At 37.1% G+C, this 25072-nt stretch overlaps 1 protein-coding gene across 1 annotated transcript in view; it reads left to right on the forward strand.

The window, feature by feature from the left end:
- The window catches only part of PLOD2 (procollagen-lysine,2-oxoglutarate 5-dioxygenase 2), a 47115-nt gene that overhangs the window by 18746 nt on the left and 3297 nt on the right, over nt 1-25072 (forward strand). Inside the window, exons 4-16 of the mRNA XM_042820853.1 lie at nt 2829-2992; nt 4338-4450; nt 6103-6166; nt 6893-6990; nt 8356-8457; nt 11989-12114; nt 13823-13944; nt 18555-18659; nt 19452-19577; nt 20699-20840; nt 23408-23521; nt 23897-23962; nt 24896-25000. Of these exons, the coding sequence (XP_042676787.1) occupies nt 2829-2992; nt 4338-4450; nt 6103-6166; nt 6893-6990; nt 8356-8457; nt 11989-12114; nt 13823-13944; nt 18555-18659; nt 19452-19577; nt 20699-20840; nt 23408-23521; nt 23897-23962; nt 24896-25000 (1447 nt within the window). The remainder of the gene's footprint in view (nt 1-2828; nt 2993-4337; nt 4451-6102; nt 6167-6892; nt 6991-8355; nt 8458-11988; nt 12115-13822; nt 13945-18554; nt 18660-19451; nt 19578-20698; nt 20841-23407; nt 23522-23896; nt 23963-24895; nt 25001-25072) is intronic.

Raw genomic sequence — 25072 nt, forward strand, 5'->3', positions numbered from 1 at the left:
TTAACTTGCAGCTCAAATAGTAACAGGTCTTTATTGTTATAAAGCTGTAGATGCAAAGTTGCACGTTCCATTCTGGAAGATCTGCACCCCATGATCACTTTCCAGCTGTGACAAGGCACCGGGTGCACAGAGGGTGTGACTTGGGGCCAGAAAAGGAGGAGGGCTGGGTGGATTCCAACCCTGAACATCAACCATCTGGGAAATTCAGGAAATGGAACTGGAGTTGTGGAAACTTTATTTACCCCCTTCACCTCCTAGTTAATCAGAAGGATTTACAAAGAATAAATAAACGTATGTGAGCTTTTCCAGCTTGTCAAAATGACCTGCCTCCTTCTGGATATATCTTTACTTATTCTTCTCTGTCCAATTCTAAAGTCCTATTCAAATCTGGAACATAGCTCATCATCATAATAATTGTTAAAGATAGTCCTGGAACCCATTTTGCGATGGTCTCAGTGGGGTAGACCTCAATTGGATCTTTCTTATGATAGGAATTTGGTACTGTGTCTGACATAATAGGGAAACGAGGCAAATGGATAGGTTTGAGCTTGGCTCAAGAAGTTCTCCATTTGTCAGAGACAAGTAGAACTGTGTAAAGCCACAGATGAGGACTAGCAGTGAGGAGCAGGAGGCTGGTGGAGATCCTGTTTGGGGAGGGGTGTAGGTTACTTCTTGATGAAACAGAGCCACAAAAATTGGTGGAAAATGTACATACATGATAGACTCATGCCCTTGCATAATATCCCTTTGTATGTAAAGTTTACAATAATTGCTAATACAATTTAGCTGTTCTAAGTTGAACTCTGTGCTGTGTTCTGTATTATGAACTGGGCTGCACTAAGTAGCATATCCTTTCCCAAGCAGAGCCTGTGGCTAGCACAGCATGTTGCTCAGCTTTGGCTTTTTTTCCAGAATGACTCTCATTGGGAAGCAACGTTCCAGGGGTGTTTGGTTCCTTCCTGCAGCTGCAAATCATTGCAGCAGCAGCACTAACCTGATCAAAGAGGAGAAGCACAGCCTGCCATAAGCTATTAAGTTAAAGCCTCAGACAAATCTCTGTTTTTGTCTGTCTTCAACTCTTCTCCTGTTTCTTGCTTGTTCTTCAGGCCCATTCTGGCTTTGAATCAGACTACACTAGCTGAATGGAAAAGGGAGGAAAGTACTGTTCTGTATATTTTGGGCAGAAGCAGGCAGTTTTTGCAAAACTGGGGAAGCTCCAAAATGTACAATACATTTTTCTTTCTTTTTTTTTTTTTTTTTCTTCATACATTCTTCTGCCAAAGTTACAGAAAAACAAAACAGTGAAGGTTTGCAGAACCCCACTTACTTTATATAGACTACATAACACACTTCCTCTCCAGGGCTCATGCTTTGCTCTGCAGTGGAGATCCACTGCATTTGTAAGCCAGCTGTTGTTCAGTTTTCTTAGTCCAATTGCATGAAATCCCCTTTGAAGAAAGGACGTTTTAAATAATTCGGAACTGTAACAAAGAAGCACCAGAAGGCAGTAAGAGTTGGTTTCTTGGCACTATTGCTGAGTAACACATTGCAATGCAAAAAATTCTGTTTACTGCTCGTGGGATACTGCTGTCCTATCTCCTAGCCTGACTCAAATACTTAGCAAGAACAAAATCGTGATAAAGATGAGACCTTTGGAGCTGGTAGCTGTACCTTTCCTCTGCCCTATTTCAGGACTGCAGATTTTAGGTACCTAGGGCAGATGCGTGAAATAAGAATATCCCCATAAACAAAACAGCTGAGACACTACCATTAAATTCAGATATTTTGTTTCTTCAGCCAGAGATTAGTCTGTTACGCTGCGATCCCAGTATTTCCTCACTTTATGCCATGTGAAATGAACCTTGAAGTGTTTTGTGCATTAATGCTTTTATATGTTGATCTTGAGCATGAACAAAGGAGCCTTATGCTTTAAATTATTTAATCATTTACATTCATTTCGTGGTTTTTCAGAGGATTTGATTTAGATTTTGTTCTACAGCGAGGAACCGCTGGGTTCACAATACTCCATCACTATATGACCTTTGCCAAAGCTTCACCTTTTCTGCTTTTGGCTAATGCTAGCCTCCTCTTATGGATAACTCCTTGGCTCCTTGGTTTGGATATCAGCCTTTCCAACTTTCGGTCTTTGTGATTGAGAATCAGGAGTTAAATCTGATGAACACATAAAAAATAGGCTACTTTTATAAGTAAATATTATGAAGTTTAGGGTCTTCTGAAGTCTTCAGCACATCAAAAAAGTTAAAGCAGAAATTTAATTATTGTGAAGATGTAACACAGTTTAACAATAGTCTGTGTTGAGAAATGATATATTTTGAGAAATAAATGTATGTGCCTAAGGAGATGTCAGACAGAAGTCTGTGCCAATGTGTTTTGGAACAAGATTGTCCCAAGTTTCCCAGTAAGTAATCAGTAAGTTCTCCTTCATCTACAAATACATATGTTTTCCCTTTTAAATATAGAACTCCTTCTTTTAAAGATGCATACTTACATTTTACTCAAAATACATGAAACTTGAAAATCAGTTTCAGGTAGAAAAATTCTGAATGGAGAAGAAATGTGGAAGGCTCAGAAAAAATAAATGGAAATGGAAGGGGAAACTGTTGGTTAAATAGTATTGATTGAGGACTTATTTTCCCAGAAGATTGTAGGATTTTTACATATGATACAGTTTTCAGAAATATGATGTCACTTTTCAGAAAAGAATGGCTGTCTGATTTTAAACATTTGAATAATCAAACCATTTGTTGCTTTGAACACAGAATCATTAAAATCAAACCAAACAGTGAACATCTTTTCTTCATTTTCAGCTATGATGTAATCTTTGCGGGAGGACCTGAAGAACTGCTAAAGAAATTTCAGGAAACAAATCATAAAGTAGTGTTTGCAGCAGATGGACTAATTTGGCCAGATAAAAGGCTAGCTGACAAGTATCCTGTGGTCCGGAGTGGAAAACGATTCCTGAACTCAGGAGGTAAGTGTGATTTGTGAATATGCTAAATCTTGAACTTGAGCGTGATGCTTTCATTATGTTTTATGTCTTTGTATGTGTAGGTATTCCTGAACTCCCGAGGAACTCACTGAAGATTGCATTTGCTGTTTACCACTCTGTCCCTTGAACGTCTGCTCTTTTGTTCTCAGGAATAGATTTCCTTCGAAATCCCATGGTATTTTTGGCAATGCCGCTGAGTAAAGCATGTAAATCAAGTGAAGCCTGGGACATAAATGCCCTGCAATGAAATGCTATGCAGGGACCACCCAGTTACTGGTCTAGGGGTAGAAGCATAAGGTAGTACATGCTGTTTACAGGGAGAGATCATGAGCTGGGCCACAGAATTTCCTGCCTTGTTGGTACCCTGGTTTCTAAGGTGTCTCTGGACCTTGTGCACAAATGCTGGTGATGACTGCCTGTCCCCTCAGCATGGCTTGGATCATTCAATTTAAGGGAAGTGTGGGTTACTCCCATTAATCTCAATGCAGTGTTAATTCTGAAGTCTCCTTTAGATGCCAACTTTGTTAATTGTTTTGCAGGTGATTAATACATGTGTGCATGACTCTGACATTGTTTATCTGCTACAGAGCACAGTACTTCCCTTTGCCTGGATAAACAGTCTAGGCACTCTGCAGATCTGAGTGTCCCCACACTTTTCTCTCTTTGCCTAGGCTATCAGGCTATCATCCCCTTTTTTTCTTTCTTTTTTTTTTTTTGTAATCTGTCTGGGTTTTTTTTGTTTTGGTTTGATTTGGCTTAAGTGTAATGCATTTCAGGTTCAAATTGAATTCCACTTGTAGTTCTGGCAGGATCAGTTTCGGGCTTCTCTGCCAGTAGGAAGTGATTCCTTCAGATATTCAAAAGCTGTCTGGACACAACCCTGGGTAATGTACTCACAGGGACCCTGCTTGATCAGGGAGGTTGGACTAGATTATCTTCAGTGCTCCCTTCCAATCTCAACCATCTGTGATTCAGTGACTGGTGAAAATTGAGCTTTTTTTTCTACAGTGGGCTTCTTTCTTGGGAACAGTGGTAGCCTGGTCTCATGCTTTGGAGTTTGCTGGACCATCTGAAGCATATCTGTTTCCATCTTGAACATGTCTCTTTGCTATTTTTTACCTTAAAATAGTGTTACAATAAAAATAACCTGTAATTGCAAACTCTTTAGAACAGAACTAATGCATATCACAGAAAACTAGATTTTTAAGCCAAACTGTATGAATTTCATACATTGGCACCAAACACTTTGAATGAAGTCCTTGACTGAGGGACAGCATTGGCAGAGAAGTGCTTTTTATGGAAATAACTTGTGTGCTTAATATTGCAGGATTTATTGGTTATGCTCCGTATATAAATCGTATTGTGCAGCAATGGGATCTGCAGGATAATGACGATGACCAGCTGTTTTACACCAAAATCTATGTTGACCCATTGGCGAGGGTAGGTAGTGGCTGGCTTTCTCATCTCTTTCTGCTTGAAATAACATGCTGCTCCTCATAAAACATCAGGAGATAAAAATAAAAGGAATGCTGTCTCCTTCTTTCCTGAATGCCATATTGACAGTGGTGTTTGTTCTCTGGAGGTTCCTACTGTCAGAGTGATGAACAGTCTTTGGAAGGGTCATGACTTGAAATACAGTTTCAGGCTGCCTGCAGATCTAGGCAGGCTGTGCTTCGTTGTTAGAAATAATAGCTCTGAGGTATATGATTAGGCCCATTCATCTCAATGAGGGTCCCATGTAGTCTGCAGTTTGACAGCCAGAGAATGTGGCATTTTTCCAGGATTTCACTGAACTACTTGCTGATCCAGAGTTTTTAGATTTTGGGTTGCTGCCATTTCAGGTCCTGCCTGGAGCTGCATCCGACTCCTCAGTTTTTTATGCAGATATGTTCAGTAAGTCTGCATCATGAATTGTGGGGGGAGACTTCTCCAAGCCCTAGCTTAACAAAGCTCTGTGCTGATTAGGAGCCTTAAAACATAGTAGATCAGAGGCATGGGCTGGGTACTAGAAAAAGTGGGTTAAAAAGAGTAAACAATGTTTTGATGCAAGAAGACTTCTAGAAGCTGATATTTTAGAATTGCGAGATTGACTTTGGTCACTTGGGTGCAGAAGGCAGGTCTAAAGTCTTTGAAATGTATGTATGTTCTTTTAAGTTCTGTCGAGTTATGCCTGTGATGTAGGGCATATTTAGATACAAGTACAGAAATGTTTGAATTGTCTTTATGAAAGTTAAGTCAGATGCTAGATATGCAATTGAAAGGACAGTGCGTAGAGACGCTTGAGCTGACTCTGCACCAAACTCACAAGTAATGTATTTAGCTGTCTGAACTGATTGTCTTCTAGACAAAAAGTGTGTACCTCTGCAGAGTGCACCACTACACAGTACTGCCTATAAAGTTACTGGCTACATACAGAGATGTGGAGATTCTATAGGATTCTATACGCTTCTTAAGTACTGATCCTCTGTACAGTAGTGCTCAGAACTGTAGAATATGCAAGGAAATCTTGGATGATTCGAAACAAAGTACTCATATCTAAATAACAGCTTTTGAATCTATTTTAAAGGATATGTCTTTTGCTCAATGTGTTAAAAACTTTTGAACATGGTACACTAAATGTGAGTGTAGGTGAGTTTAATAATTTAGTACTAGGAATATGTTTCGAGCGAAGGTATTTTCTGTTCTGACGTGATACTCAGATTTGGCACGCTGTTATTTTGAAACAGTGAAATGCAGTGATTTTGATTTAAGAACTGCTAGTGTGCTTTGTTGGTGTTCTGAGAGCTGTCAATATTTCTAAGGTAAGATATAGATTTTCTTTAGCCTACCCTCCTAAATTGCAGTTTCTTTGAAGAGTTATGGTCTTTATTCTACAAATTTAGATGAGGCTTTTGCATATGTAAAACTAATTGCTATACAACTGCACAAGTCAGGAATCTAGGAAAAACTTAACAGTGTAAAACTAAGAATTCCATTTGAGAATTGAGTGTCAGGTAGCTTGGCCTGTTTAATTTGCTGTTGCTTCTTATAGGACTTCAGCAAAAGCTTTGGCTTTTTAGAATACCTCAATATCTTTGCTACTTTTATTTCAGGAAAGCCTGAACATTACTTTGGACCACAAATGTTCTATTTTCCAGACTTTAAATGGAGCTGTTGGTAAGCATATGCTTTGTATGTTGTGTTTCATTAACCATGTTATTAAAACTGTAATTGCAAAGCCATTGATACAGTTCCTTAAACATACGCTCTTCTGTTGTGATGAAATATTTGGGTGGGTAAACCAGATTTCCAGTTCAGCCACAGGCTGAAGTTTGATTTTAAAATAGCAAAAATAATTTTAAGTAAATGGAGTTATCAATATTTCTGAAATTAGGAACCAAATTTCTATCAGCCTTTTACAAACTTAATTACCATCTTCACTCCTGTAATTAAAATTGCATTTTGGTTGTTATGTGTAATAGTTTGTGAAATAATGACTAATTTCCTTTCTTTAATTGTCTTGAATTAAAATTGGAAGCTACATTTCTGCAAGCTTCCTTCCTTACCTTTAACCTGCAATTATGTAACAACTTTGAATTCAGATAATATCTAAAGTAACTGATTTATTTATAAATTCCTTTGTTCAAGAGTAAGTTTTTAAGCAGATTCTGTTCAAATTTTAAAGGCTGCTGTTGGCAAACTCTGAAGTTTAATGTAACATGCAATTCTTGGTATAAAGCATTTAGAATTGAGGGTCTGTTTAAAAACCAAAAAAAGCTTCCATATAAATATCTTTGACAATGATAACAACAGTAGGATGTACAGTACCAGCAAGAACTCAGAGAACTCTGAAATTTTATCTTTTTATAAACCTGTTTTGGCATGATCCTTGTTAATTTGCAGATGAAGTTCATTTGAATTTTGAAGAAGGGAGAGTAAGAGCAAGGAATTCTGTGTATGAAACATTACCGATTACTGTTCTCGGAAATGGTCCAACTAAAGTGAGTGGCATTTTTCTCATGGTTTTGTGCAAAGACAGCAATTTTAGCTCAGGCAAAAACAATGGAATAGTCTGAAATAGTTATGACCACTACTAACTTCTAATTAATATTAATAAAAATTGCATGGGTAAACAAGCCGTTCTAGCAGCTTTCTACATCATTATTTTGTTGTCACAGTAACTTGATAGCACTGCTGAAACAACTCACTCCACTCCCAAATTCATGATAGCAAGAGATATTAGAAGTGAATAACTTGATGTTAATTTGTTCATTACCAGAAAACAATTTTTAAAGCTAGTGAAGAATCATAGAACTGTAGAATCCTTGGAGTAGAAAGGGACCTCAGAAGGCCATTAGGTCCAACTCCTCTGCAATGAACAGGGATACCACAGCTGATCAGGTTGCCCAGGGTCTGATCCAGCCTTGCTTTGAAAGTCTCGAGGGAGGGGAAATCAATCACATCTCTAGGCAAACTGTTCCAGTGCCTCACCACCCTCACTATAATCGACTTTTTCCTTACATCCTACCCAAATTTACCCTCCCTGATCTTGAAGCCATTTCCCCTTATTCTTTTGCCACAGACTGTGCTAAAGAGTCTTACAGAATCACAGAATGGCCCAGGTTGGAAGGGACCTCCAAGGATCATGAATCTTCAACCCCCCTGCCACAGGCAGGGCCACCAACCTCCCCGTTTAATACTAGACCAGGCTGTCCAGGGCCCCTTCCAGCCTGGCCTTGAACACCTCCAGGGATGGGGCATCCATAACCTCTCTGGGCAGCCTGTTCCAGCACCTCACCACTCTCATAGTAAAGAACTTCCAGGAGGACAGGGCAGCCCAGGCAGTCCATCCTGTACACATTTTGTTCAGCGCCAATTCTGAAAGTGCTAAGAAGGTAGATGCTGCTTTAGAAGCCAGCCAGTAGAATGTGTTTTCAGTCATGGCATAGTATGCCGTTATGCATCATGAAAATATGTCTTTTACAATTTCTAAGTGCTTTTCATGTGGTTGGTCTCTGCATTTTGTTTAAAGTGTTGATTTTAAGATTTAGGAGAATTAACTAGAATCATCTTTTGGCATGAAAACATGCACAGCAGCTTTTGAGAGCTGGATCTGTAGTTTGTTTCTTGTAAGTCTTGCATGCATTTAGTTGGTAGTTTGTCTGCTTACAGTTTTTTTTTTGAACATAGAAATTAAAAGGATATCACCTCTGGCTTGTAAATAATAAGAAAGAAATAGGTATTTTTATGTTACTTTCTTTTTAAGATAGAAATACAGTCATTTGCCTAAGCCTGAATTCTGTAAAGAGTAAAAATCACCAGCTGTATGCACATCTCATTAACCTGAATTGTTCATTTGTTACCAGATTTACTTGAATTACTTGGGAAACTATATCCCCAATGCTTGGACACGGGAAACTGGATGCACTATTTGTGATTTAGACATGCTGGATCTGTCAACAGTAACGGTAAGAAAACTTGTGAAACAAGAGCAAAACCATTGTGAAAGCATTTGATAGGTATGTAGTGATTTCTGATTCAAAAAGGCTTTGGTATGCACTCTTATGTTTAATAGGCACCTGAGGATATTTTGTCTCATATATGAAACTATAAGGAAGGAAGTTTAATTTACTGAAAATGCCAATACTTGTGGAAATAATTTCATGCATGCATTTTAATATAGGTTTCCCCAATATTACTGAAACTAACCCCTTCCCCAAAAGCCCTCAGATCCTCTGTTCACTGTATTTCATTTCTTGTCTGTAGAGAAGACATGAATGAGGACAGAGTTTAGAGGGTCATGAGGGTTTAGGATAGCACAAAAGAAGTGATGGTTTGTTTGGCACTGAAAGTAGTGTGACAATTTCTGGACAATAAGAAGCTTGTAGAATGGGATATAGATTTAAGAAGTTATAGCAGGAATTGTAATCACTTTCACATCCTTTTGATATACATATGTATTTACACATACATCTTTAATTTGAAAGTAGAACGTTCTTCTGATGTTCTGCTGAAAGTTTTTGCACTCTCAGCTATATGTTGAAGTTTACCTGAGGAAAAAAGTTAAGTTTTGTCTGAGGGTGTTGCCTAAGGGGTAGTTTAAACTTAAAGCCATTAATGGAGAGTACCTTGCAATGATTGACTGGATAGCTTTTTGTATAGTTTAAGTACATCTACTTGGAATGGATCTTCCTTACTGTAGCTCATTCTTTGGACATCATACCTCACTCACTCTGCCAGCAGAAATAGTGAGACTTTTCCTTGGCCTCTGTGGAAGTGTTTACCTCTGGCATTTCTTAGTACAAGCAGTATTTCATTTTCTGAATGCGCTTTCTGTTCTGGCCTGGCTGGTTGCTACTTAACAAGAAATCTTTAGAATAAAAAGCAATCATATAATCACAGACTGTTTGGGGTTGGAAGGGACCTTAAAGATCATCCAGTTTTAAGCTTCCTGCTGTGGGCAGGTTTGCCACCCACTAGATCAGGCTGCTGAGAGCCCCATCTAACTGGCACTGGGGTTGCTTTATTTGATTTTATGTACTGGTGCGCTCATATCTCCTGAAGACTTTTTCATTGTTGCTCTTTTCACAAGAAAGTCAAGATCAGTTTTCTTGATGCCAAGTTGTTATGAGCTTTGAGTTCCTTCAGATGAATTCCGACATATGTTCTTGTCTTGATGAACTTAGCTGCTGCTGTTCAAACATCTTGGGCTGAGTCTGACATGCAGACCTTGATTTGACATCAGAGGAAGATGCAGTGGCCAGACACTTGGTTTTCAGCCCATCACATGAGTTTAGTAATGTTATTTTCTGAGGACTTCCCACCGTGAAGGGCAGGGTGGTTTATGCAAGGTGGAGGGGATAGAAGCATCACCTTGGGCCCTGCTGGTTGAGCAGTAGCATCCAAGGTGCTCCCTGGGGACAGTTTGAGTAGTAATACAGTTCTAATAGCCTAAATTAAACTGAACAACAAATTTAATGTTCCTTTGGCTAATGCTTAAATCCTGAGGCTTTTTACTAGTGTAGAAAATTTTGCATGTGAGCAGCAAGGATGACTTCACTGCTCCTTGTGTTGCATTGGCAGCTCCTGGACTCTTCTGCAGTATGGCTTCAGAGTGCTGCCCCGTGTTTCTTCGAAAATTATCACACACTTTCTTACTGCTAGTGAAAAAATAAGCTTTAAAATGTGGAACGTATGTCTTTTAGTAAAAGAATGAAAATCTGTTAGAGAAAATGCAATATCACCTAGAGCAGCCTGGGTGCTCCTGAAGTGTTTTTCCCAGGGCATAACTGGGAAGAAGCAAAGTTCAGACTTGATAAATTCACATACTGGGGATTAAACTTGTTCATTCAGACATAGATTCAGATAGTGCAGTCACACCTCCTTATAAGTATGGGGAACGATGCTCTAGATCAATTAATTCTGCTTTATGGAGATACAATGGCAGTGCAATTTGCAGGAATGTCAAACTCTAGTCCTTTAAACCTGCTTTTGTTACACTCGACTTTTAGTGTAGACATTGGAGCCAATCAGTTCATGCTCCTGTATTTTGGAGGATTATTAGTAATTCGTGTTTGTCCCTATAGTCTTTGCAGATCCAAATGTAACCTGCTTCTCTTTCCTCAGGAAAACATAGTGAAATGGCTTTGAATTAGAAAAATATGCAGAATAAATTGTGATAGCAGCACTGTTATGGTTAGCACATTCATTCAGTAAACCCAGTGGCACAGGCTGCTTTCCTCATCACTTGTGATCAGTGATATCAGTATCAGTCCAGCTCCAGTCACAACAGGGTAGTCTCCACGAAATGCTGCGGCTGCTGCTTTCAGGACGTGTGGGTGCGCATACCTTCATCAGCTGTTCTGAAGCTGTTGGGCTGTCTGTGTGACTGTCTGCTGGGTTTGCAGATGAAGTCATAAATAAGAGGCATTCTGGGTAAACACTTGGTGTTGTAATGTTTCCTAGCACACTTGCCAATTTGTTTCTGGACTTCCAGTGCAGACGGTGATACTGTGGAAACTCAACATGCGCTGATTGTTTATCCAGATGCTTTTCAAGCAAGTATGGGCTTGCTCAAGGAAAACTAACTTGCAGTCTTCTATAGGCATATAAGGTTTCTCTCAGAGCCTCTGGCAGGCTTAGATATTTGTATGGATTGTCTACTTTGGAAGGGGAAAGAAGCTCTGTTGAGTCACTGCATTTGTGTAGGTTTAAAGACCTTTGAATGTTGAATTTCTTTGTCTCAAATAATGCAATAATGTATTTTAGGAACACACGAGTTCTGTCTAGTTTATTTTAGCAGCCATGATCTCTGCATCAAACACATGCAAAACAGGAATTTTAAAAGGTGTGAATTGATATGAGATGGTGGCTTCCTTAGGTGTAAGGGGAGATGCTCTGGTTAGAGTTTATGGCAGCTCTTAATAAAATCAATAAGCAGGGAAGTAATGCAGAACTCATTTATGATAGCTATGGGGTATAGTGCATATAAAAGGATGTGCAAGGCTTTTGCAGTCTTTGTCTTAATGACTGAAATATTTTGATAATTCTTTATCATTTAATTACTTTTAAAAAAATAGTTCCCCATACTTTCCTGTAAATCTCTCATGTATATACAAATTATTCAAAAACAAAACAAAACACTACAATTTTTGCTATGCATTTCTTGCATTTAGTTCTGTACTTTTTGCTGTTAAAACATATTTAATAGAGAGAAAATTACAAATCTTTTTACATTAGTTTTGGACTTCGATTTCTCAGTTTCTGTTACTGGAATTCAAAAAGTTTTCCAGTGATACTGGATCCATTATCTTTGCTTTATCAGATAATTCACAAAAACATGCGTAGCAGCACATCAGAGCTAGTTGGCTTAGACCATTTCAAAACTGTGCAGTCAAGTTTATTACAGCATGACATTAGTTGCTTTTTAATAAAACTAGTCTTAGAAACAAGGCAAGTCAAGTTACTGGTTGTGTCAAAATATCATTATTTTTTTTTAGGAATATCCCAGGGTAAAAATTGGTGTTTTCATTGAACAACCCACTCCTTTCCTACCTAAATTTTTAGACAGACTGTTGACTCTGGATTACCCTAAGGAGGCTCTCAGTGTCTTCATTCATAATAATGTAAGTATGTTACTATTCTGAAAAGCTTCATTTCATAGAAGTCATGGTATGAATAAAAATGCAGGTGAAAAGTATGTAGATTTTCTGTATACATATTTCTTAACTGCATAGGAGGAGGTAATGTTTCATAATTTATTTTACAGAAGTGGAAAAAATACAGTAGTGAAATGAAGTTCAGTCAGTGCTTGCTGAAATCTACTGAAACAAACTACTTAGAAATTGAATTTTAAGCTGTATGCTTCTGAGAGAAGTACTGATTGGTGCAATAACAATACTTGTCACTGGATTTGCTTTTCATTTTGTTGTTGATATCCCATTTATGTTTCTTTTGATGCTGTTGCTGGGTGCCAGGGGAAAGACCATTGTGGACAGATAGATCTTGAATGGCAGCATAGATTAGTTGCTTTCTGAAATAGATTTAATGGTTTCTGCTAATTATCTAATGATCTGGTAATACTAATACTTCACTAGTGACATGCATCAGTATTACTATTTGCATAAGTGAGGTGACATGTATGTGCAAGTCTCATGGACAAACAGCGTTGCAAGATGAATGTCAGGAAAAAATTAGAATTTTGGTTTTCTGATTGGGCAGACATCACTGTTAACATAGCACAGCAATCCTGAGTAACAGAGCAGAGCAGAAGCAGAGCTAAGTTTTAAAGTTCTCAATGCCTTTTGGAAAGGAGTTCTTGAAGACATAAATATGATCTGCAGATAGGAATTGTAGACTAGGCTGGGGTTCATTGCTTCAGCCATAAGTTGAAAGATGTTCAGAATGAATTTAAGACTGAACAGCTTTTCAGTTATAGGCAGGAAAAAACCATCACCTTTAGTTACTGTGAAGTTATCTGTTTATAGCAAAGCCTAACAATGAGGATAGTGGTCTGGAAGGATTGTATACTACTGAGATCCCTTACATTAGGGGTAGGGTAATGAGAAATTAAAGAGACAACCACTGGGACTACTTTTCTGAGAGGATGGATGTGCAGCATTTTTAGTTGATTGAAAAAATAAGATTTGGTTTTATCACGTTAGAGCAAGATAATAGACGAGTACCCCTGAACTCTAATCTCAACCTCTTCTGCCACCATCAGTGCTTCTAGAAATGATACCACCAAGCTGTTTTGCCTACTTTGTTAGCCAAGGCTGATGACATTCTAAATTTCCTTATTGCAAGCACTCTTGAGTGTGATTTCATTCCCAGCCACCTTGGTAGCAGCGAATGATTTCTTCCAACTGGCTGCTCTCTTCTTAGGGAGAATAGAGTAGGAGTTGTGGTCTGGAGCTGGGGCACGTGGTGCACAGCTGTTCTTCTCTGGCTGGGCACCACCAGTGGCAACTCTCCTCTCTCTAAAGCCCTTCTGGTGTGACATAAAAATCCCTCTGTGCCAGTGAGGTTGAGGATGGAGTTTGATGTTTGTAAAACAAGTATTGTGATAAAATGCTGCATATACAGTTTGTGAATTGCATCACTGGTTTGGATGTACAGGTTTGATTCATACTGCTGATGTGTTGGCTTTTCTTGCTAAAACTTTGGACTGAACCACTTGATTTTTTTGATGATAGCTGTACTGGATTATCTTCAAATACTGCTTGCCATCTGTTTGCTTAGGATAGAATACAATTTGTTCTTGGACACTGTGTTTATGATTTCACAGCAATTTGTACCTTTCATTCATTATAAACAATGTTAACATGATTACAGGAGGTTTACCATGAAAAGCACATCAAGAAATTCTGGGAAAAAGCCAAGAACATTATCAGAAATATAAAAATTGTTGGACCTGAAGAAAATCTGAGTCAAGCAGAAGCCCGGAACATGGGAATGTAATTTCTGATTTTTAAATCCTTTATAATGGTGCATCCACTAACACTTTTTTTTTTTCTTTAATGTATATTACTTTGCATATTAAATACTAACGGTCTCACATCTTAAAGTACAGAAGTGAAAGGTTTTGTCTAGAACAAGCCCTGGATATATAATATTTACTATTGAGTATTTTATGGCTTCTGTTTAATAGAAAAGCTATTGGTTACTTGTAGGAAAATGTCTCCTTGTTGGGCTACTCTATTTCAGTAGTCTACAGCCCTGACTTCTGATGAAGGCACAGACAAGAACAGACTGAAGAAATAACTGATGACTATTTTTACACTATACTCAGCATAAACATGAATATATATTAAAATATCTGACATTTTTTGTTATATTCAGAGTTTAAGAGTATAGCATGGCATCAATTGAGAGAAGGGACTTGTCTTGGTGTTCTTGGAATTTTGTTTGTACAACGTTTTGTTGCTCGAAGCCACTGGGAAACTGAAATTTGGCTGGGCTCCAGGCTGGCCTCTCCCATAGCCTTTCTAGGAAATATTATCCATGCCCACAGTGGCAGAAGCAGCCATTCACATAAGAAAAAAACATTATTTTTAGTAAACTCTAAGCAGTTAGCTACACCATTCACAAATTGTTTGAACTAGAAATAAGTGTAATATGTATGAGATGAGATCATCCCAAAATTATTTATTTAGAAAGCTAAGTATGATCTTATATGTGAACAATGTAGATGTCACCAACAGTTGCTCCTTTCCTTTTGGCTGGGACAGGACAAAATCAGGTTATCTGCAACTTCCTTTCACTCTTGCTCTTCTTGGCCAGCCTTCTGATTGTCATCAGCTTCTCTGGAATGATTACTTTTTTCCTCAGAAAATCTAGCTCAAAATTTAGATGTTCATGACAATGACAGTTCCAGTAAAGCAAATTATTAGCCCTCAATTCAGATAGCTTCCAATGCAACCTCTCTTGTTTCTCACTAATATTACAACAGAAGTTGCTTTGTAACAGAGATTCTTCAAATCTTTTTTAATGGTTTGGTTTGCAGACACTGATATATTTTTATTTCTCCTGCATCTCTCCACACATTAATTGATAATTTTGTTTTATTTGCTTCAGACGTGTATTCACTATTTCTCCAAATTAACTGGTTTTACTTTATTTCTAGTAGGTTTGGAGTGAATTTGGTATTCTTACTTGCACATTTCACTCTAAAACGTGTTTATCTGATGCAGCTAACATTTATTACTATTTTTTTTTTTAATGCAGCTAACAGTTAATGCAATTCAGTGCCTGGAGTTGAAATTAACAAAAGAGAAGTTGGGCATTGAAGGTGCAGTTTGTTTTCAGGAGAATACTTTTGAGTATATAATGTAGCTACTCAGTTTTCTTCTTACATCATTTTTCCCCATTTTGTCTTAGTAAAAACTGGTGATAAGTCATGATGAGGTTCTTAGTGAGTGAGACTTTCACATTTAATATACATGTGAGTAGAATAACTTTTTTTCCCCCCACCCATATCCATGCAGCAAACTTCTGCCTGCTTTTCTCGTTCATTTAATAAGTAATAGCAAGGGATTTACTTTCCAGATGTCTATTAATATGGAAAAGCCCTCTCTTGAGCTTTGGATAGTTGTATACATTTTGGAAAATGCTCCACATTGCAAACCATCAAAGAGTTGTTACGATTCATCAATATAGACAAAAAAAGTGCATAGCTTAAACAGGCAGAAACAGAAGGAAGGGGATTAGGGAAAGAAGAAAAATAAAAGAGAATATAAAGAAAAAAGCATAGTTGCAAATTGAGTTTTTTGTCTTTGCATGTATATTCCTTCAAAATGCTACCTTAGTGGTTAATGCTGGTTGGATTTTGAGATGTACTTTTTCTCTCCTATATGATTCTTGAAAATTAGAGGACATTACATCAATGTCTCAGAGCTCCCATTTGGTATTGATAAATGATGGCTGGGATAGCCTGTGAGTAGGGCAAATACCTTGGATGTGGTTTAAAGGAAAACTGAGGATTAAATCTCTCAAATGTCAAGTATTGGAGACTTGTATTTTCCTCTTCTGCTGAGCTGCTTCTTTTGAACTCTTCGGCAGTTTTGGGTTTCAGTCTCAGTATTTTGAACTTCCAGTGTTGCGAAAGAGATACAACTTTCCCACCCGTATCTAATTACAATAGCTTTCAGTTGTAGTAATTGTGGTGATGTTACCTAAGCCTGAAATGCAAAACTAAAGGTTAGTGCTTTATCTATTCCATGGCTACATTTATTTGTTTGTAGTGATAGTGATAGGAGCTCTGCTGGGAGGAGCAATGGCTGTGGCTGGGATAGTGAGCAGTGCAAAATGAGATCCTAAATGGTAGCAACGTCTGTCCATGTCACCCAGGCACCTTTTCTGTCAAGAGTTCTTTCTGATGGCCTGAATGCTCTCCCGTTGACTCACAGTCCACGTCTGGAGTTGTACTACCAAACTGAGAGGGATATGAAAATGATAAATTGCTAATTCAAATTGTATCTAAACAGCTACAAATGACTTAATGCTAAAGAAATTGGATAGACGATGCGTTCCCCCTATGAAGAAGTAAGGAGATCTCAGGGGAAGGTATAATGTGCAGAACAGTGATTTTGATCCTTCTTAGATGAAGTCAGAGTTCTGGATGGGCTGGTGTTTGTCAGTAAAGTTAATCATCTTTCTGACTGCAAAATACTGTAAGCTAATCTGCTGAGCTTCAGACTTCCAACAAAATAGCTTCGTGTTCTGTTAAATTTACTAAATCTACTGAATAGCCTCCTTGTCAAAAATAATATGTATATTTGTATTTATACCTATAATATATTTAATATTCTTGTTTATAAAAGTTGAAGTTAAAGCTTTCACACTGATTTGCACGGTAGCTATGTTTTCAGACTATTTACGATAGTAATGCTTTTAATGACTTCTCAGTGGATTTTTGAATTACCAAGTACAACTACTTAGACTGAAACTTTTGATTTAGGGTTTTGTTTGTTTATTTGCTTGTTTTTTTAATTAAGATGTGAGTAAAGAGCAGAAGTTTTGTCAACAGTAAGCACATTGAAAGGGATTTTATAAAACTCTGGTTATTTAAAAAAGGGCAGAAGCTGAAGGAAGGACCATACACTTTGAAATAATGTGAACAATGGAACAATTTTTCAGTTTTATTTGCTTACAAGAAAATACAAATATTTTCTGTTTGTTTGTTCTCATTATTGATAATTAAAAACATCAATTCTATTCATATATTTGTAGCAGCAGATGGTACTGCAGCTTTTGGAAAGGTTTGTCAGTGTTGTGGCTGAAACTCTGGACCAGCGCAGAGCTGTCACTCTCAAATTTAGGTTCCTCATTAGTGGAATGGGGATAAGGATGCTGGATATTTCTGGAATGAATTTAACAACTAATGTCAAGTGCAATATGAATGGCTACTACTACTAATTGTAATTATGCTAATATAAAATACAGGTGAATTGCATTCAGTAGTTGTAAAATTTTGAATGGAATTGGAAAATGCCATGAAGACTTAATTGTTGGGCTGTGTTATGGCAGGAATAAAACCTGCCAGTTTCAATTGGGACAATTATGTGAGAAAGTGCTGATTAAGAAATTGTGGTCATATAAGCATGTATTCATAAGACAGGAAACTTTCAGCAAATATTAGTTAAGGCAAAGCCAGACACTGAGCAAAGATTTACGCAATGTATCTGTGTCCAAACACTGGCTTTCCTAGCAATGAGAACGCCACTTCTGTCACTTCAGTATTTTAAAAATTTGATTCAAATCATTATTACATCTTGAGTGACTGAGTTTGAAGAGAAGAGATTGCTGAAATTTGTGGAGTAAAAAAGTCCTACCTTCTACCATAATTTCTGGAAAGCCATAAATCCAAAATCCTTTAAGCATAAGAGTATTTGATTATCAAGAAGTCTTTTGTTTAATAAACCACAGAGGAGATGTACTAAGTGCTGACCTGCTAGGTTAGGCAGTGGAAGAGAATGAAGGAGATGCAAACAGGGAGCCATGCCAGCGGTCACTGACTTGTATGTAGTCTGTCACATCCACCATTTGTCACTACCCCTGAAGTGACAGAGTTCTTTTCTGTTGCAGAAAACCAATCAGAAATGATCAAATCAAATAGAACTTGAACTAAAATTATGTTTGTAGGCATTTCACAGCATGAAAGTAAAACAATGGGAACACTTAACGCTATGATGGAATTAATGCAAGTTCAGTGAATTATACTGGGGAGAACAGACAAAATCAGTAATTCCATTTGCATGTAAGAAAGCTACTGCTTTAGTATGACTTGAGGAGTCATTCCACTTTCTCAAAAGTCTGTTTGATCTACCATTCTGCTGGTGTAGGGAGGCTGAATTCATTCTACTCTGCTGTTGCCTAACAAGTGTACCCTGACAAATGCATAGATGTGTGCTCCATGTATCTTACATTATGGTGTCTTTCTTTGACCGTTGTAGCATATGTACTAAAGGGCTGTTTATGAAATTTACAGCTATGGTATTTGTGCATTTGGCATTTGTGAACCTCTTCTGGAAACATGTGAGGTAACCAATTTTTTTTGTCTTTTTAGGGACCTTTGTCGCCAGGATGAAGCATGCGAATACTACTTCAGCATAGATGCAGATGTTGTACTGACAAACCCAAAGACTTTAAAGATACTGATAGAACAGAACAGGTGTAGTGTATCTCCTGGTTCTACAGAAATTCTTCGGACTCTTGGGACCCTTCCAGAGAAAATAAAATCCTGTCTGTTCTTGCAGATTTAGATCCTCTTTGTTTACTTGTGATATTTGATTGCCATGGCCCAACAATTCATTAAGTGTTTTGTTCCTGTCAAGCAGCAATTTCTCATAAGAATTTTAGATGCTTCAAAGTTGCTATGGCAAAAATGGTACAGTCTCAATAGGTTTTATGACATGAGTTAGGGTCTCAGTAACTAGTGATTTCAAAGTTATACACACAGTTACAAAAAAAACCTACCACCACCAACAAAACCCTTGCAAAATATACCTGCTAGTAGATACCCCCTGAAACAAGGAGCTTTTTTATTCTTTGTGTTCTTTTGGACTTCCCTGTTTTGACACTAAATTTTGGGTAGCTAATTTTCAGACTGAAGTAACTTTTGTACCTGCAGTTTCACCATTTTCATTTTAATATTCTTTTCCTTGTCTCTGGCATTGTGATTCTTTTTATGCTACCATGCTGTGGGGAGTATTTCTTGGCTGACAGAAATACAAGCTGCTTCTGCTTTATAGGAATCATTGCTTCTGTTACGGTGATGTTATTTCTGGGCTGTAGGAGCTTGAATAGTTTTTCTTTTTTTGCAGTTGAAATTCAGAATAGCTGCTCCCAGGTTTGATAGTCACTGGGGTTTGGACTACACTCAGCAAGTCAGAAAAGCTGGTATTTCTTGACATATCTTCATATCACAATTCATATCTTTTTACTGAATATTCTTACTTCACAGAAAGATAATTGCTCCGCTTGTAACTCGTCATGGGAAGCTTTGGTCCAATTTCTGGGGTGCTTTGAGCCCAGATGGCTACTATGCTCGTTCAGAAGATTACATTGATATTGTCCAAGGGAACAGAGTGTAAGTTACCTAAAGCTGATTCTTAAAGTCAAGGGATTAATGTATGGTTATTCAGAACGTTTTCTTACGTTTTCATACAGTCTTGTGTTTTTTCTGAGAAGTCTAAAGTTAGTTGCACTGTTCAACTTCTAGTATTCCATTGAAGCAATATGTTTTACATGACAAGCTATCACTAATGGACATAGTGATGACTAGTACCTATCTGAGTGTTTGAATATTCTACTCTGCAAGTATACAGTGCAGAAAATGGCAAAGCAGAGAAATAGGTAGAAAAGAAAAACTGTACCCCAGGAACTTTAGTCAAAATACATGATTCTTGTATTCATCAAATCTTTTTGAGGCAATTATTTAATCAGTGCAAAACTGAATGACTGTAATTTCTTTGTTCTTGCCTTGTTTCTTGTATGCTATCTCAGGTATATTTATATATTCTCTTGACAAACACTTTCATTGCATTTTTAGATTTGTCCTTCCCTAAGCTTTTCTTTCCCATAAATGATATGTTTTCATTGCCTTGAAAGAACAAAAAGATCTGAAACAGACAGACTGCTTGAAAAGGAATGGATTGTTCTCAACAGCACTGAAGGATGTGTTCATGGCACAGGAGGCTTGGCTCTGGGAGGGAGGGGACGTGTAAAGCACGCATTATAGCAGCACTGCTTTGTTGTTAATATTGGCCCAACTCACATAAACATATGACCTGCGGGTGGTCAGCGGGTGTTTGTGTGAGAAGGTCAACACAGCTATGCTTAAGCTCATTAAAAAATCTGTTTTAGAATTATTTTATCCATCTGGCAGTGTAGAATAATATTATAATATAAAAGACTTTGCCTTAAATCTGGAAACACAAAGTACATTTGTAGTTAAAAACTCACTTTAGGGAATTTGACTTTTTTGTTTTTTTATGACAATACTTTGTAAAAATTGAATTGCTGCCCATGCCTATTTTTGAGATTTGATTTCTTGCTGTCCAGCTGCAGTTTTTCAGATGTCTTGGGAACATTTCAAGTTTGTTGCTTTGAAACTTGCTTTGTCTTGTCAGCAAATACATAGATGCTGAGTTAGTGGAATGGAGAACAAAATAGTTTTTGCAGCTTTAAATTATTTCTTTTCTGTTACAGAGGAGTATGGAATATACCTTATATGGCTAATATATACTTGATTAAGGGCCAAACTCTCCGGTCAGAGATGAAAGAGAAGAACTACTTCATGCGTGATAAGCTGGATCCTGACATGGCTCTCTGCAGGAATGCCAGGGAAATGGTAAGGTGTATCTATAACGACTTGCTTTTTAAATGCACACAGACTACTTTGTGTCTTGCTACACTTGGTTGCTTTGCTTGATTGGTCTTAGATTTTATATTTTACTTCTAATTCAAAGTACTGGCCAATTTTTGTGATGTGAAACCTTTTAAATGTATTTGTTCAAATTGTTGAGTGGAAGTTTTTCTAATGTCGGTACACTGGTTATATAGTGATTTTTATTTAAACTGAAATGTCCTGTTGAGGTTAAAATACCTTCCTAGTTGGAGCAACCTCATGTACAATTTTCAATTTATCATTGCATGTAGAATGTCTTTATTTTGTACACTTTCACAGAATAAAAACTTCTAGCAGATTAAAATGGAGCATTCTGCAATGTAATGTATAAGCTTTAAAATAATAATGGACAGTGTTGGTATAAAAAACCTGAGTGATTTATGAAATGGTAGGAATCTTCTTGGAGTACAGAAGTTACTCCTTAATTCTTCCAGGTTAGATTAAAACTGTACCAGAAATTTGTTACTTTGAGCTGTAAGTAATGAGAGAAAGTTTACTTGTACTGTAAAAATATGAATATGTAAACCCACATTTCTACTGATATTTACACTAGTTTCAGCACAGAAACAAATAAGAGCTAAACCAGACCTATTTCCAGACACTATAACATTGAAAAATAATTTTGCTGAATTGAACAAGAAAAGTTGGCAAGTATTAATTTTTTATTTATTCCCTCATAACAAGGCATGATTTCTTTTGTTTGTACTGATTCCTCAGAATGTTCCCATCCAATTCTCTTGTATTCAAGCCTTCTCAGCGTCAGTTATTGCAAACCTGTGCTTCCCATCCGCTCGTTCAACTAATCTGACTGTGGCTCATCAGAAAACAGCTTTCTCCTTTTTTTTTTCTTTTTTTTTTTTCCCTCTCAATCTGTGCTGTAAGATGGTTTGGTACGTGCTTGTTTTTGTATTGCAGCAGATAAGAAGGGGCTGGTGGAAACAGCTTTGACATGTACATTGTGAGCTTTGCTTGGAGATGCATGTTGTCTGTAAAGGCGTATCAGCTTTTGTCAGAGGCTGCTATTTCCCTATTGTAACTGTGGAAATCTAGTAGATCTTGGACAAACAGAGAAACTATGTATCAGAAAACTGATGTGATGATTCTCCTTCATTTTAGACTTTACAAAGGGAAAAAGACTCCCCTTCTTCGGAAACATTCCATATGCTCAGACCCCCAAAGGTGTTGCTTTATTTTTTGTTTTAAATCGTTAGTTCTTATTACATACAGTGTTATTTTACCACAGGAAGATCCTTCTCCTCTGTCCTTACTCCTCGCAAAATGTCACTCCATCTTTCTCTTCAGTCTTGTCGGGTTCAAATTAGCACCAGGAACAGTTTCTTTACAACCAGCTCCAAGTGACATAGGCTGCTTATTTCCCCGGGGAGGATTCTCATTGCTAAGGTTAAGGTGTTCTAAAGCTGTGTTCCAGCGGATAAAATTGATTCAGCAGCCCTAGTAAAGCTCAAATGGCAAGCAGGTCAGCCAGGGCCCCTTGGTAAACATAGAGCTTTTGTGCAATTGGTGTCATTTAGACTGTTTTTCCTGAGCCAGACCCTCCTTATTCTCCCTGCTGCAGCTACTTTATGATTTGATTGGTGCCCAAAACAAGGCACGTCTTTAACAATCATTATCATTCTAACAAACTTGACTCTCTTTCAGACAAAAGATAGATTAAAAATAAGAAAATATCCAAGGGAAGATGCCTTATTGCCACAAATCTTGATTGCAAATGCTTCTGAAATAACATTTGAATCTGAAAAGTGGTGAATAAAATAAATGTTCAAGTTCTTAAGAAAAAAAAAGTAAAAAAAACACCAACAAATTACAAAACCACCCTATTTCCTGCCGTCAGTTCTAATCAAATGAGTCTTGTTAGTAGCTTAATAGTTTGATAATGAAACTGTCTTACCACACTTTACATCCTGCATATAATTTTCCAGTATTTGCTAAGGGGAACATACTTCAAAGTGCTCACTTATTTTGCACCCTGATCTGAAAATTCTCATATTCTGTATTCGCCAAAACTTTTTTTATTTCAGGCACCTGAAGAATCATGTAGTGAATACTCTGAAATATGTTTCTTGTTCTGCTTTCTCTTACTTTTTCTGTTAGCTTGTTTTTTCAGTGTTTAAGCAGAAACTATACTTTTGTTCATCAGTTTGAGAATAGATACTGCCAGTGTGTCTGCTTAGGTTTTCTGGAAAACAAGCAATTGCTTCACTTCTGTTTTCTCTTTTCTTTGTTTTTGCATTATGAAGAATATATGCTTTGGTTTAACTTGCTTAATGAGTATATTCAATCAATGCTTATAAACAAGAAATCATGAACTCTAGTTTGTGACTGCTGTGAACCATTTGAAGAGTTAAGACACTCAATGAACAATACTTGTATAATATTTTTGTATGGATGTGATATATTTTATTGAAGAATTGCAGGCATAGAGACTTACAGAACATTGATTTTGCTGTGATGGACAGTTTTGCTAATGATGTTTTCTCTGTTTGGTGTAGGGTGTTTTCATGTACATTACGAACAGACATGAATTTGGAAGACTTATCTCCACAGCCAATTATAACACCTCCCACTACAACAATGACCTCTGGCAGATATTTGAGAATCCTGTGGTATGTTCCTTACTACTGATTAGAAAGTTATTAAAAAACAACCGAAGAACAACCTTATATCATTAGCTATTTTGGACTTAAAGACTTTACATGGAAAATATTTAAACAGCGCGCAGCATACATCTAGTGCAATAAATGGTGTTCTGCACCACCCATTTAATATCAATTAATCAATTACCAATTACAACAGTAATGAGAAATGGCCCTGATGCAACAGTTTTCACAGTTTAGGTACGATGAGATCCAGTTCTTCTATGATAATAAGAAATAGTTTAATTGTTTCTTGTGCTTTCAGTAGGGCACCTGAACAGAATAAAAATGATTTTCTTCTTTCATTTGAATGAATTCTGAATATTTTAAAATCATTCTTTTCAGGACTGGAAGGAAACCTACATAAATCCCAACTATTCAAAGATCTTCACTGATAATATAGTAGAGCAGGTAGGTATAGATTCTCTTTGAAAGAGGCAAGTAGTAGGAGTCTTATTTGTGAGACTGACGTAATAAATTTTCATACAGCAATTGTTTCCATGCTATTGCTATTTTGGTTTGTGGCTGAGCAGTTTAAAGTTTTGGACCTCTAGTGAATTTGTCACTAGAGAAAAAACTGAGATGAGAGAAGTCCAAAAAATAATTGCTATATTGCTCAGAGTAATGGAATTGTCCAAGTAATTGCTTTCTTCAAAGTAAAATTGTAATTAATTCATTAGAAAAAGCAAGTACAACTAGCAGAAAATTTAAATTTTTGTTAAGACTGTTGCAAAGCAAATGTAAGGCAAGCTCTTAAATATGCTTTTCTTGCAGGGTTGTTTTTCTGCTTTGAATTCTGCAAGGTCTGTGGCTGTGAAGGCTTTTGCCGGATATTTAAGTCTTTTTCTGTCTGGCTGGCTGCTTTCACATAACTTGTCTGTGAATAGCACTTGCACCAGTCTTAGACACTTACTTCTATGTCAATTATCCACAGTCATTTAATGAATTTTGTTTAATTAAGAAGCCAGGATAAATTGCTTTTGTATTTAAAAGCATACTAATTTTGGAAGTATTTTTCTTAATGAGTCTTGTGTGAATGACTGGAGTCATCACACAATGCACGGAATATTTGGGTATACTGGCAGAGCTGATAATGCTGGATTATGACTTACAAGGTAGCTCTTAGTTTCTGCTTCATTCTGTCAGAGTACACTTGTGGACCAAGTAAAAATTTAATTATTTAAATGTGTCCAAATTATGACACAGAAAAGAATTGCTGATTTTTTTTATTTTCTTTTTAAGTGACACAAAAGTGAAAAAGTGAGATGTTTAGCAATTGAGAATAACTGTTCTAACAACTTCACTAAAAGAGATTAATGTAGATTTCATTTCATCTTTCCATAGCCATGTCCAGATGTTTTTTGGTTTCCCATATTTTCTGACACAGCTTGTGATGAATTGGTAGAAGAAATGGAACATTTTGGACAATGGTCTGGTGGAAAACACCAAGTAAGTGTCAGCCTTTATAAACACATCCTTACTAAGACAGTACATTTATAACAAGCCACAGCATGCTGCAAT

This window comes from Centrocercus urophasianus, unplaced genomic scaffold (genome assembly GCF_019232065.1).
Source record: "Centrocercus urophasianus isolate 14NV4802_14NV808 unplaced genomic scaffold, USGS_Curo_1.0 seq_19, whole genome shotgun sequence".
In the NCBI taxonomy this organism is placed as follows: domain Eukaryota; kingdom Metazoa; phylum Chordata; class Aves; order Galliformes; family Phasianidae; genus Centrocercus; species Centrocercus urophasianus.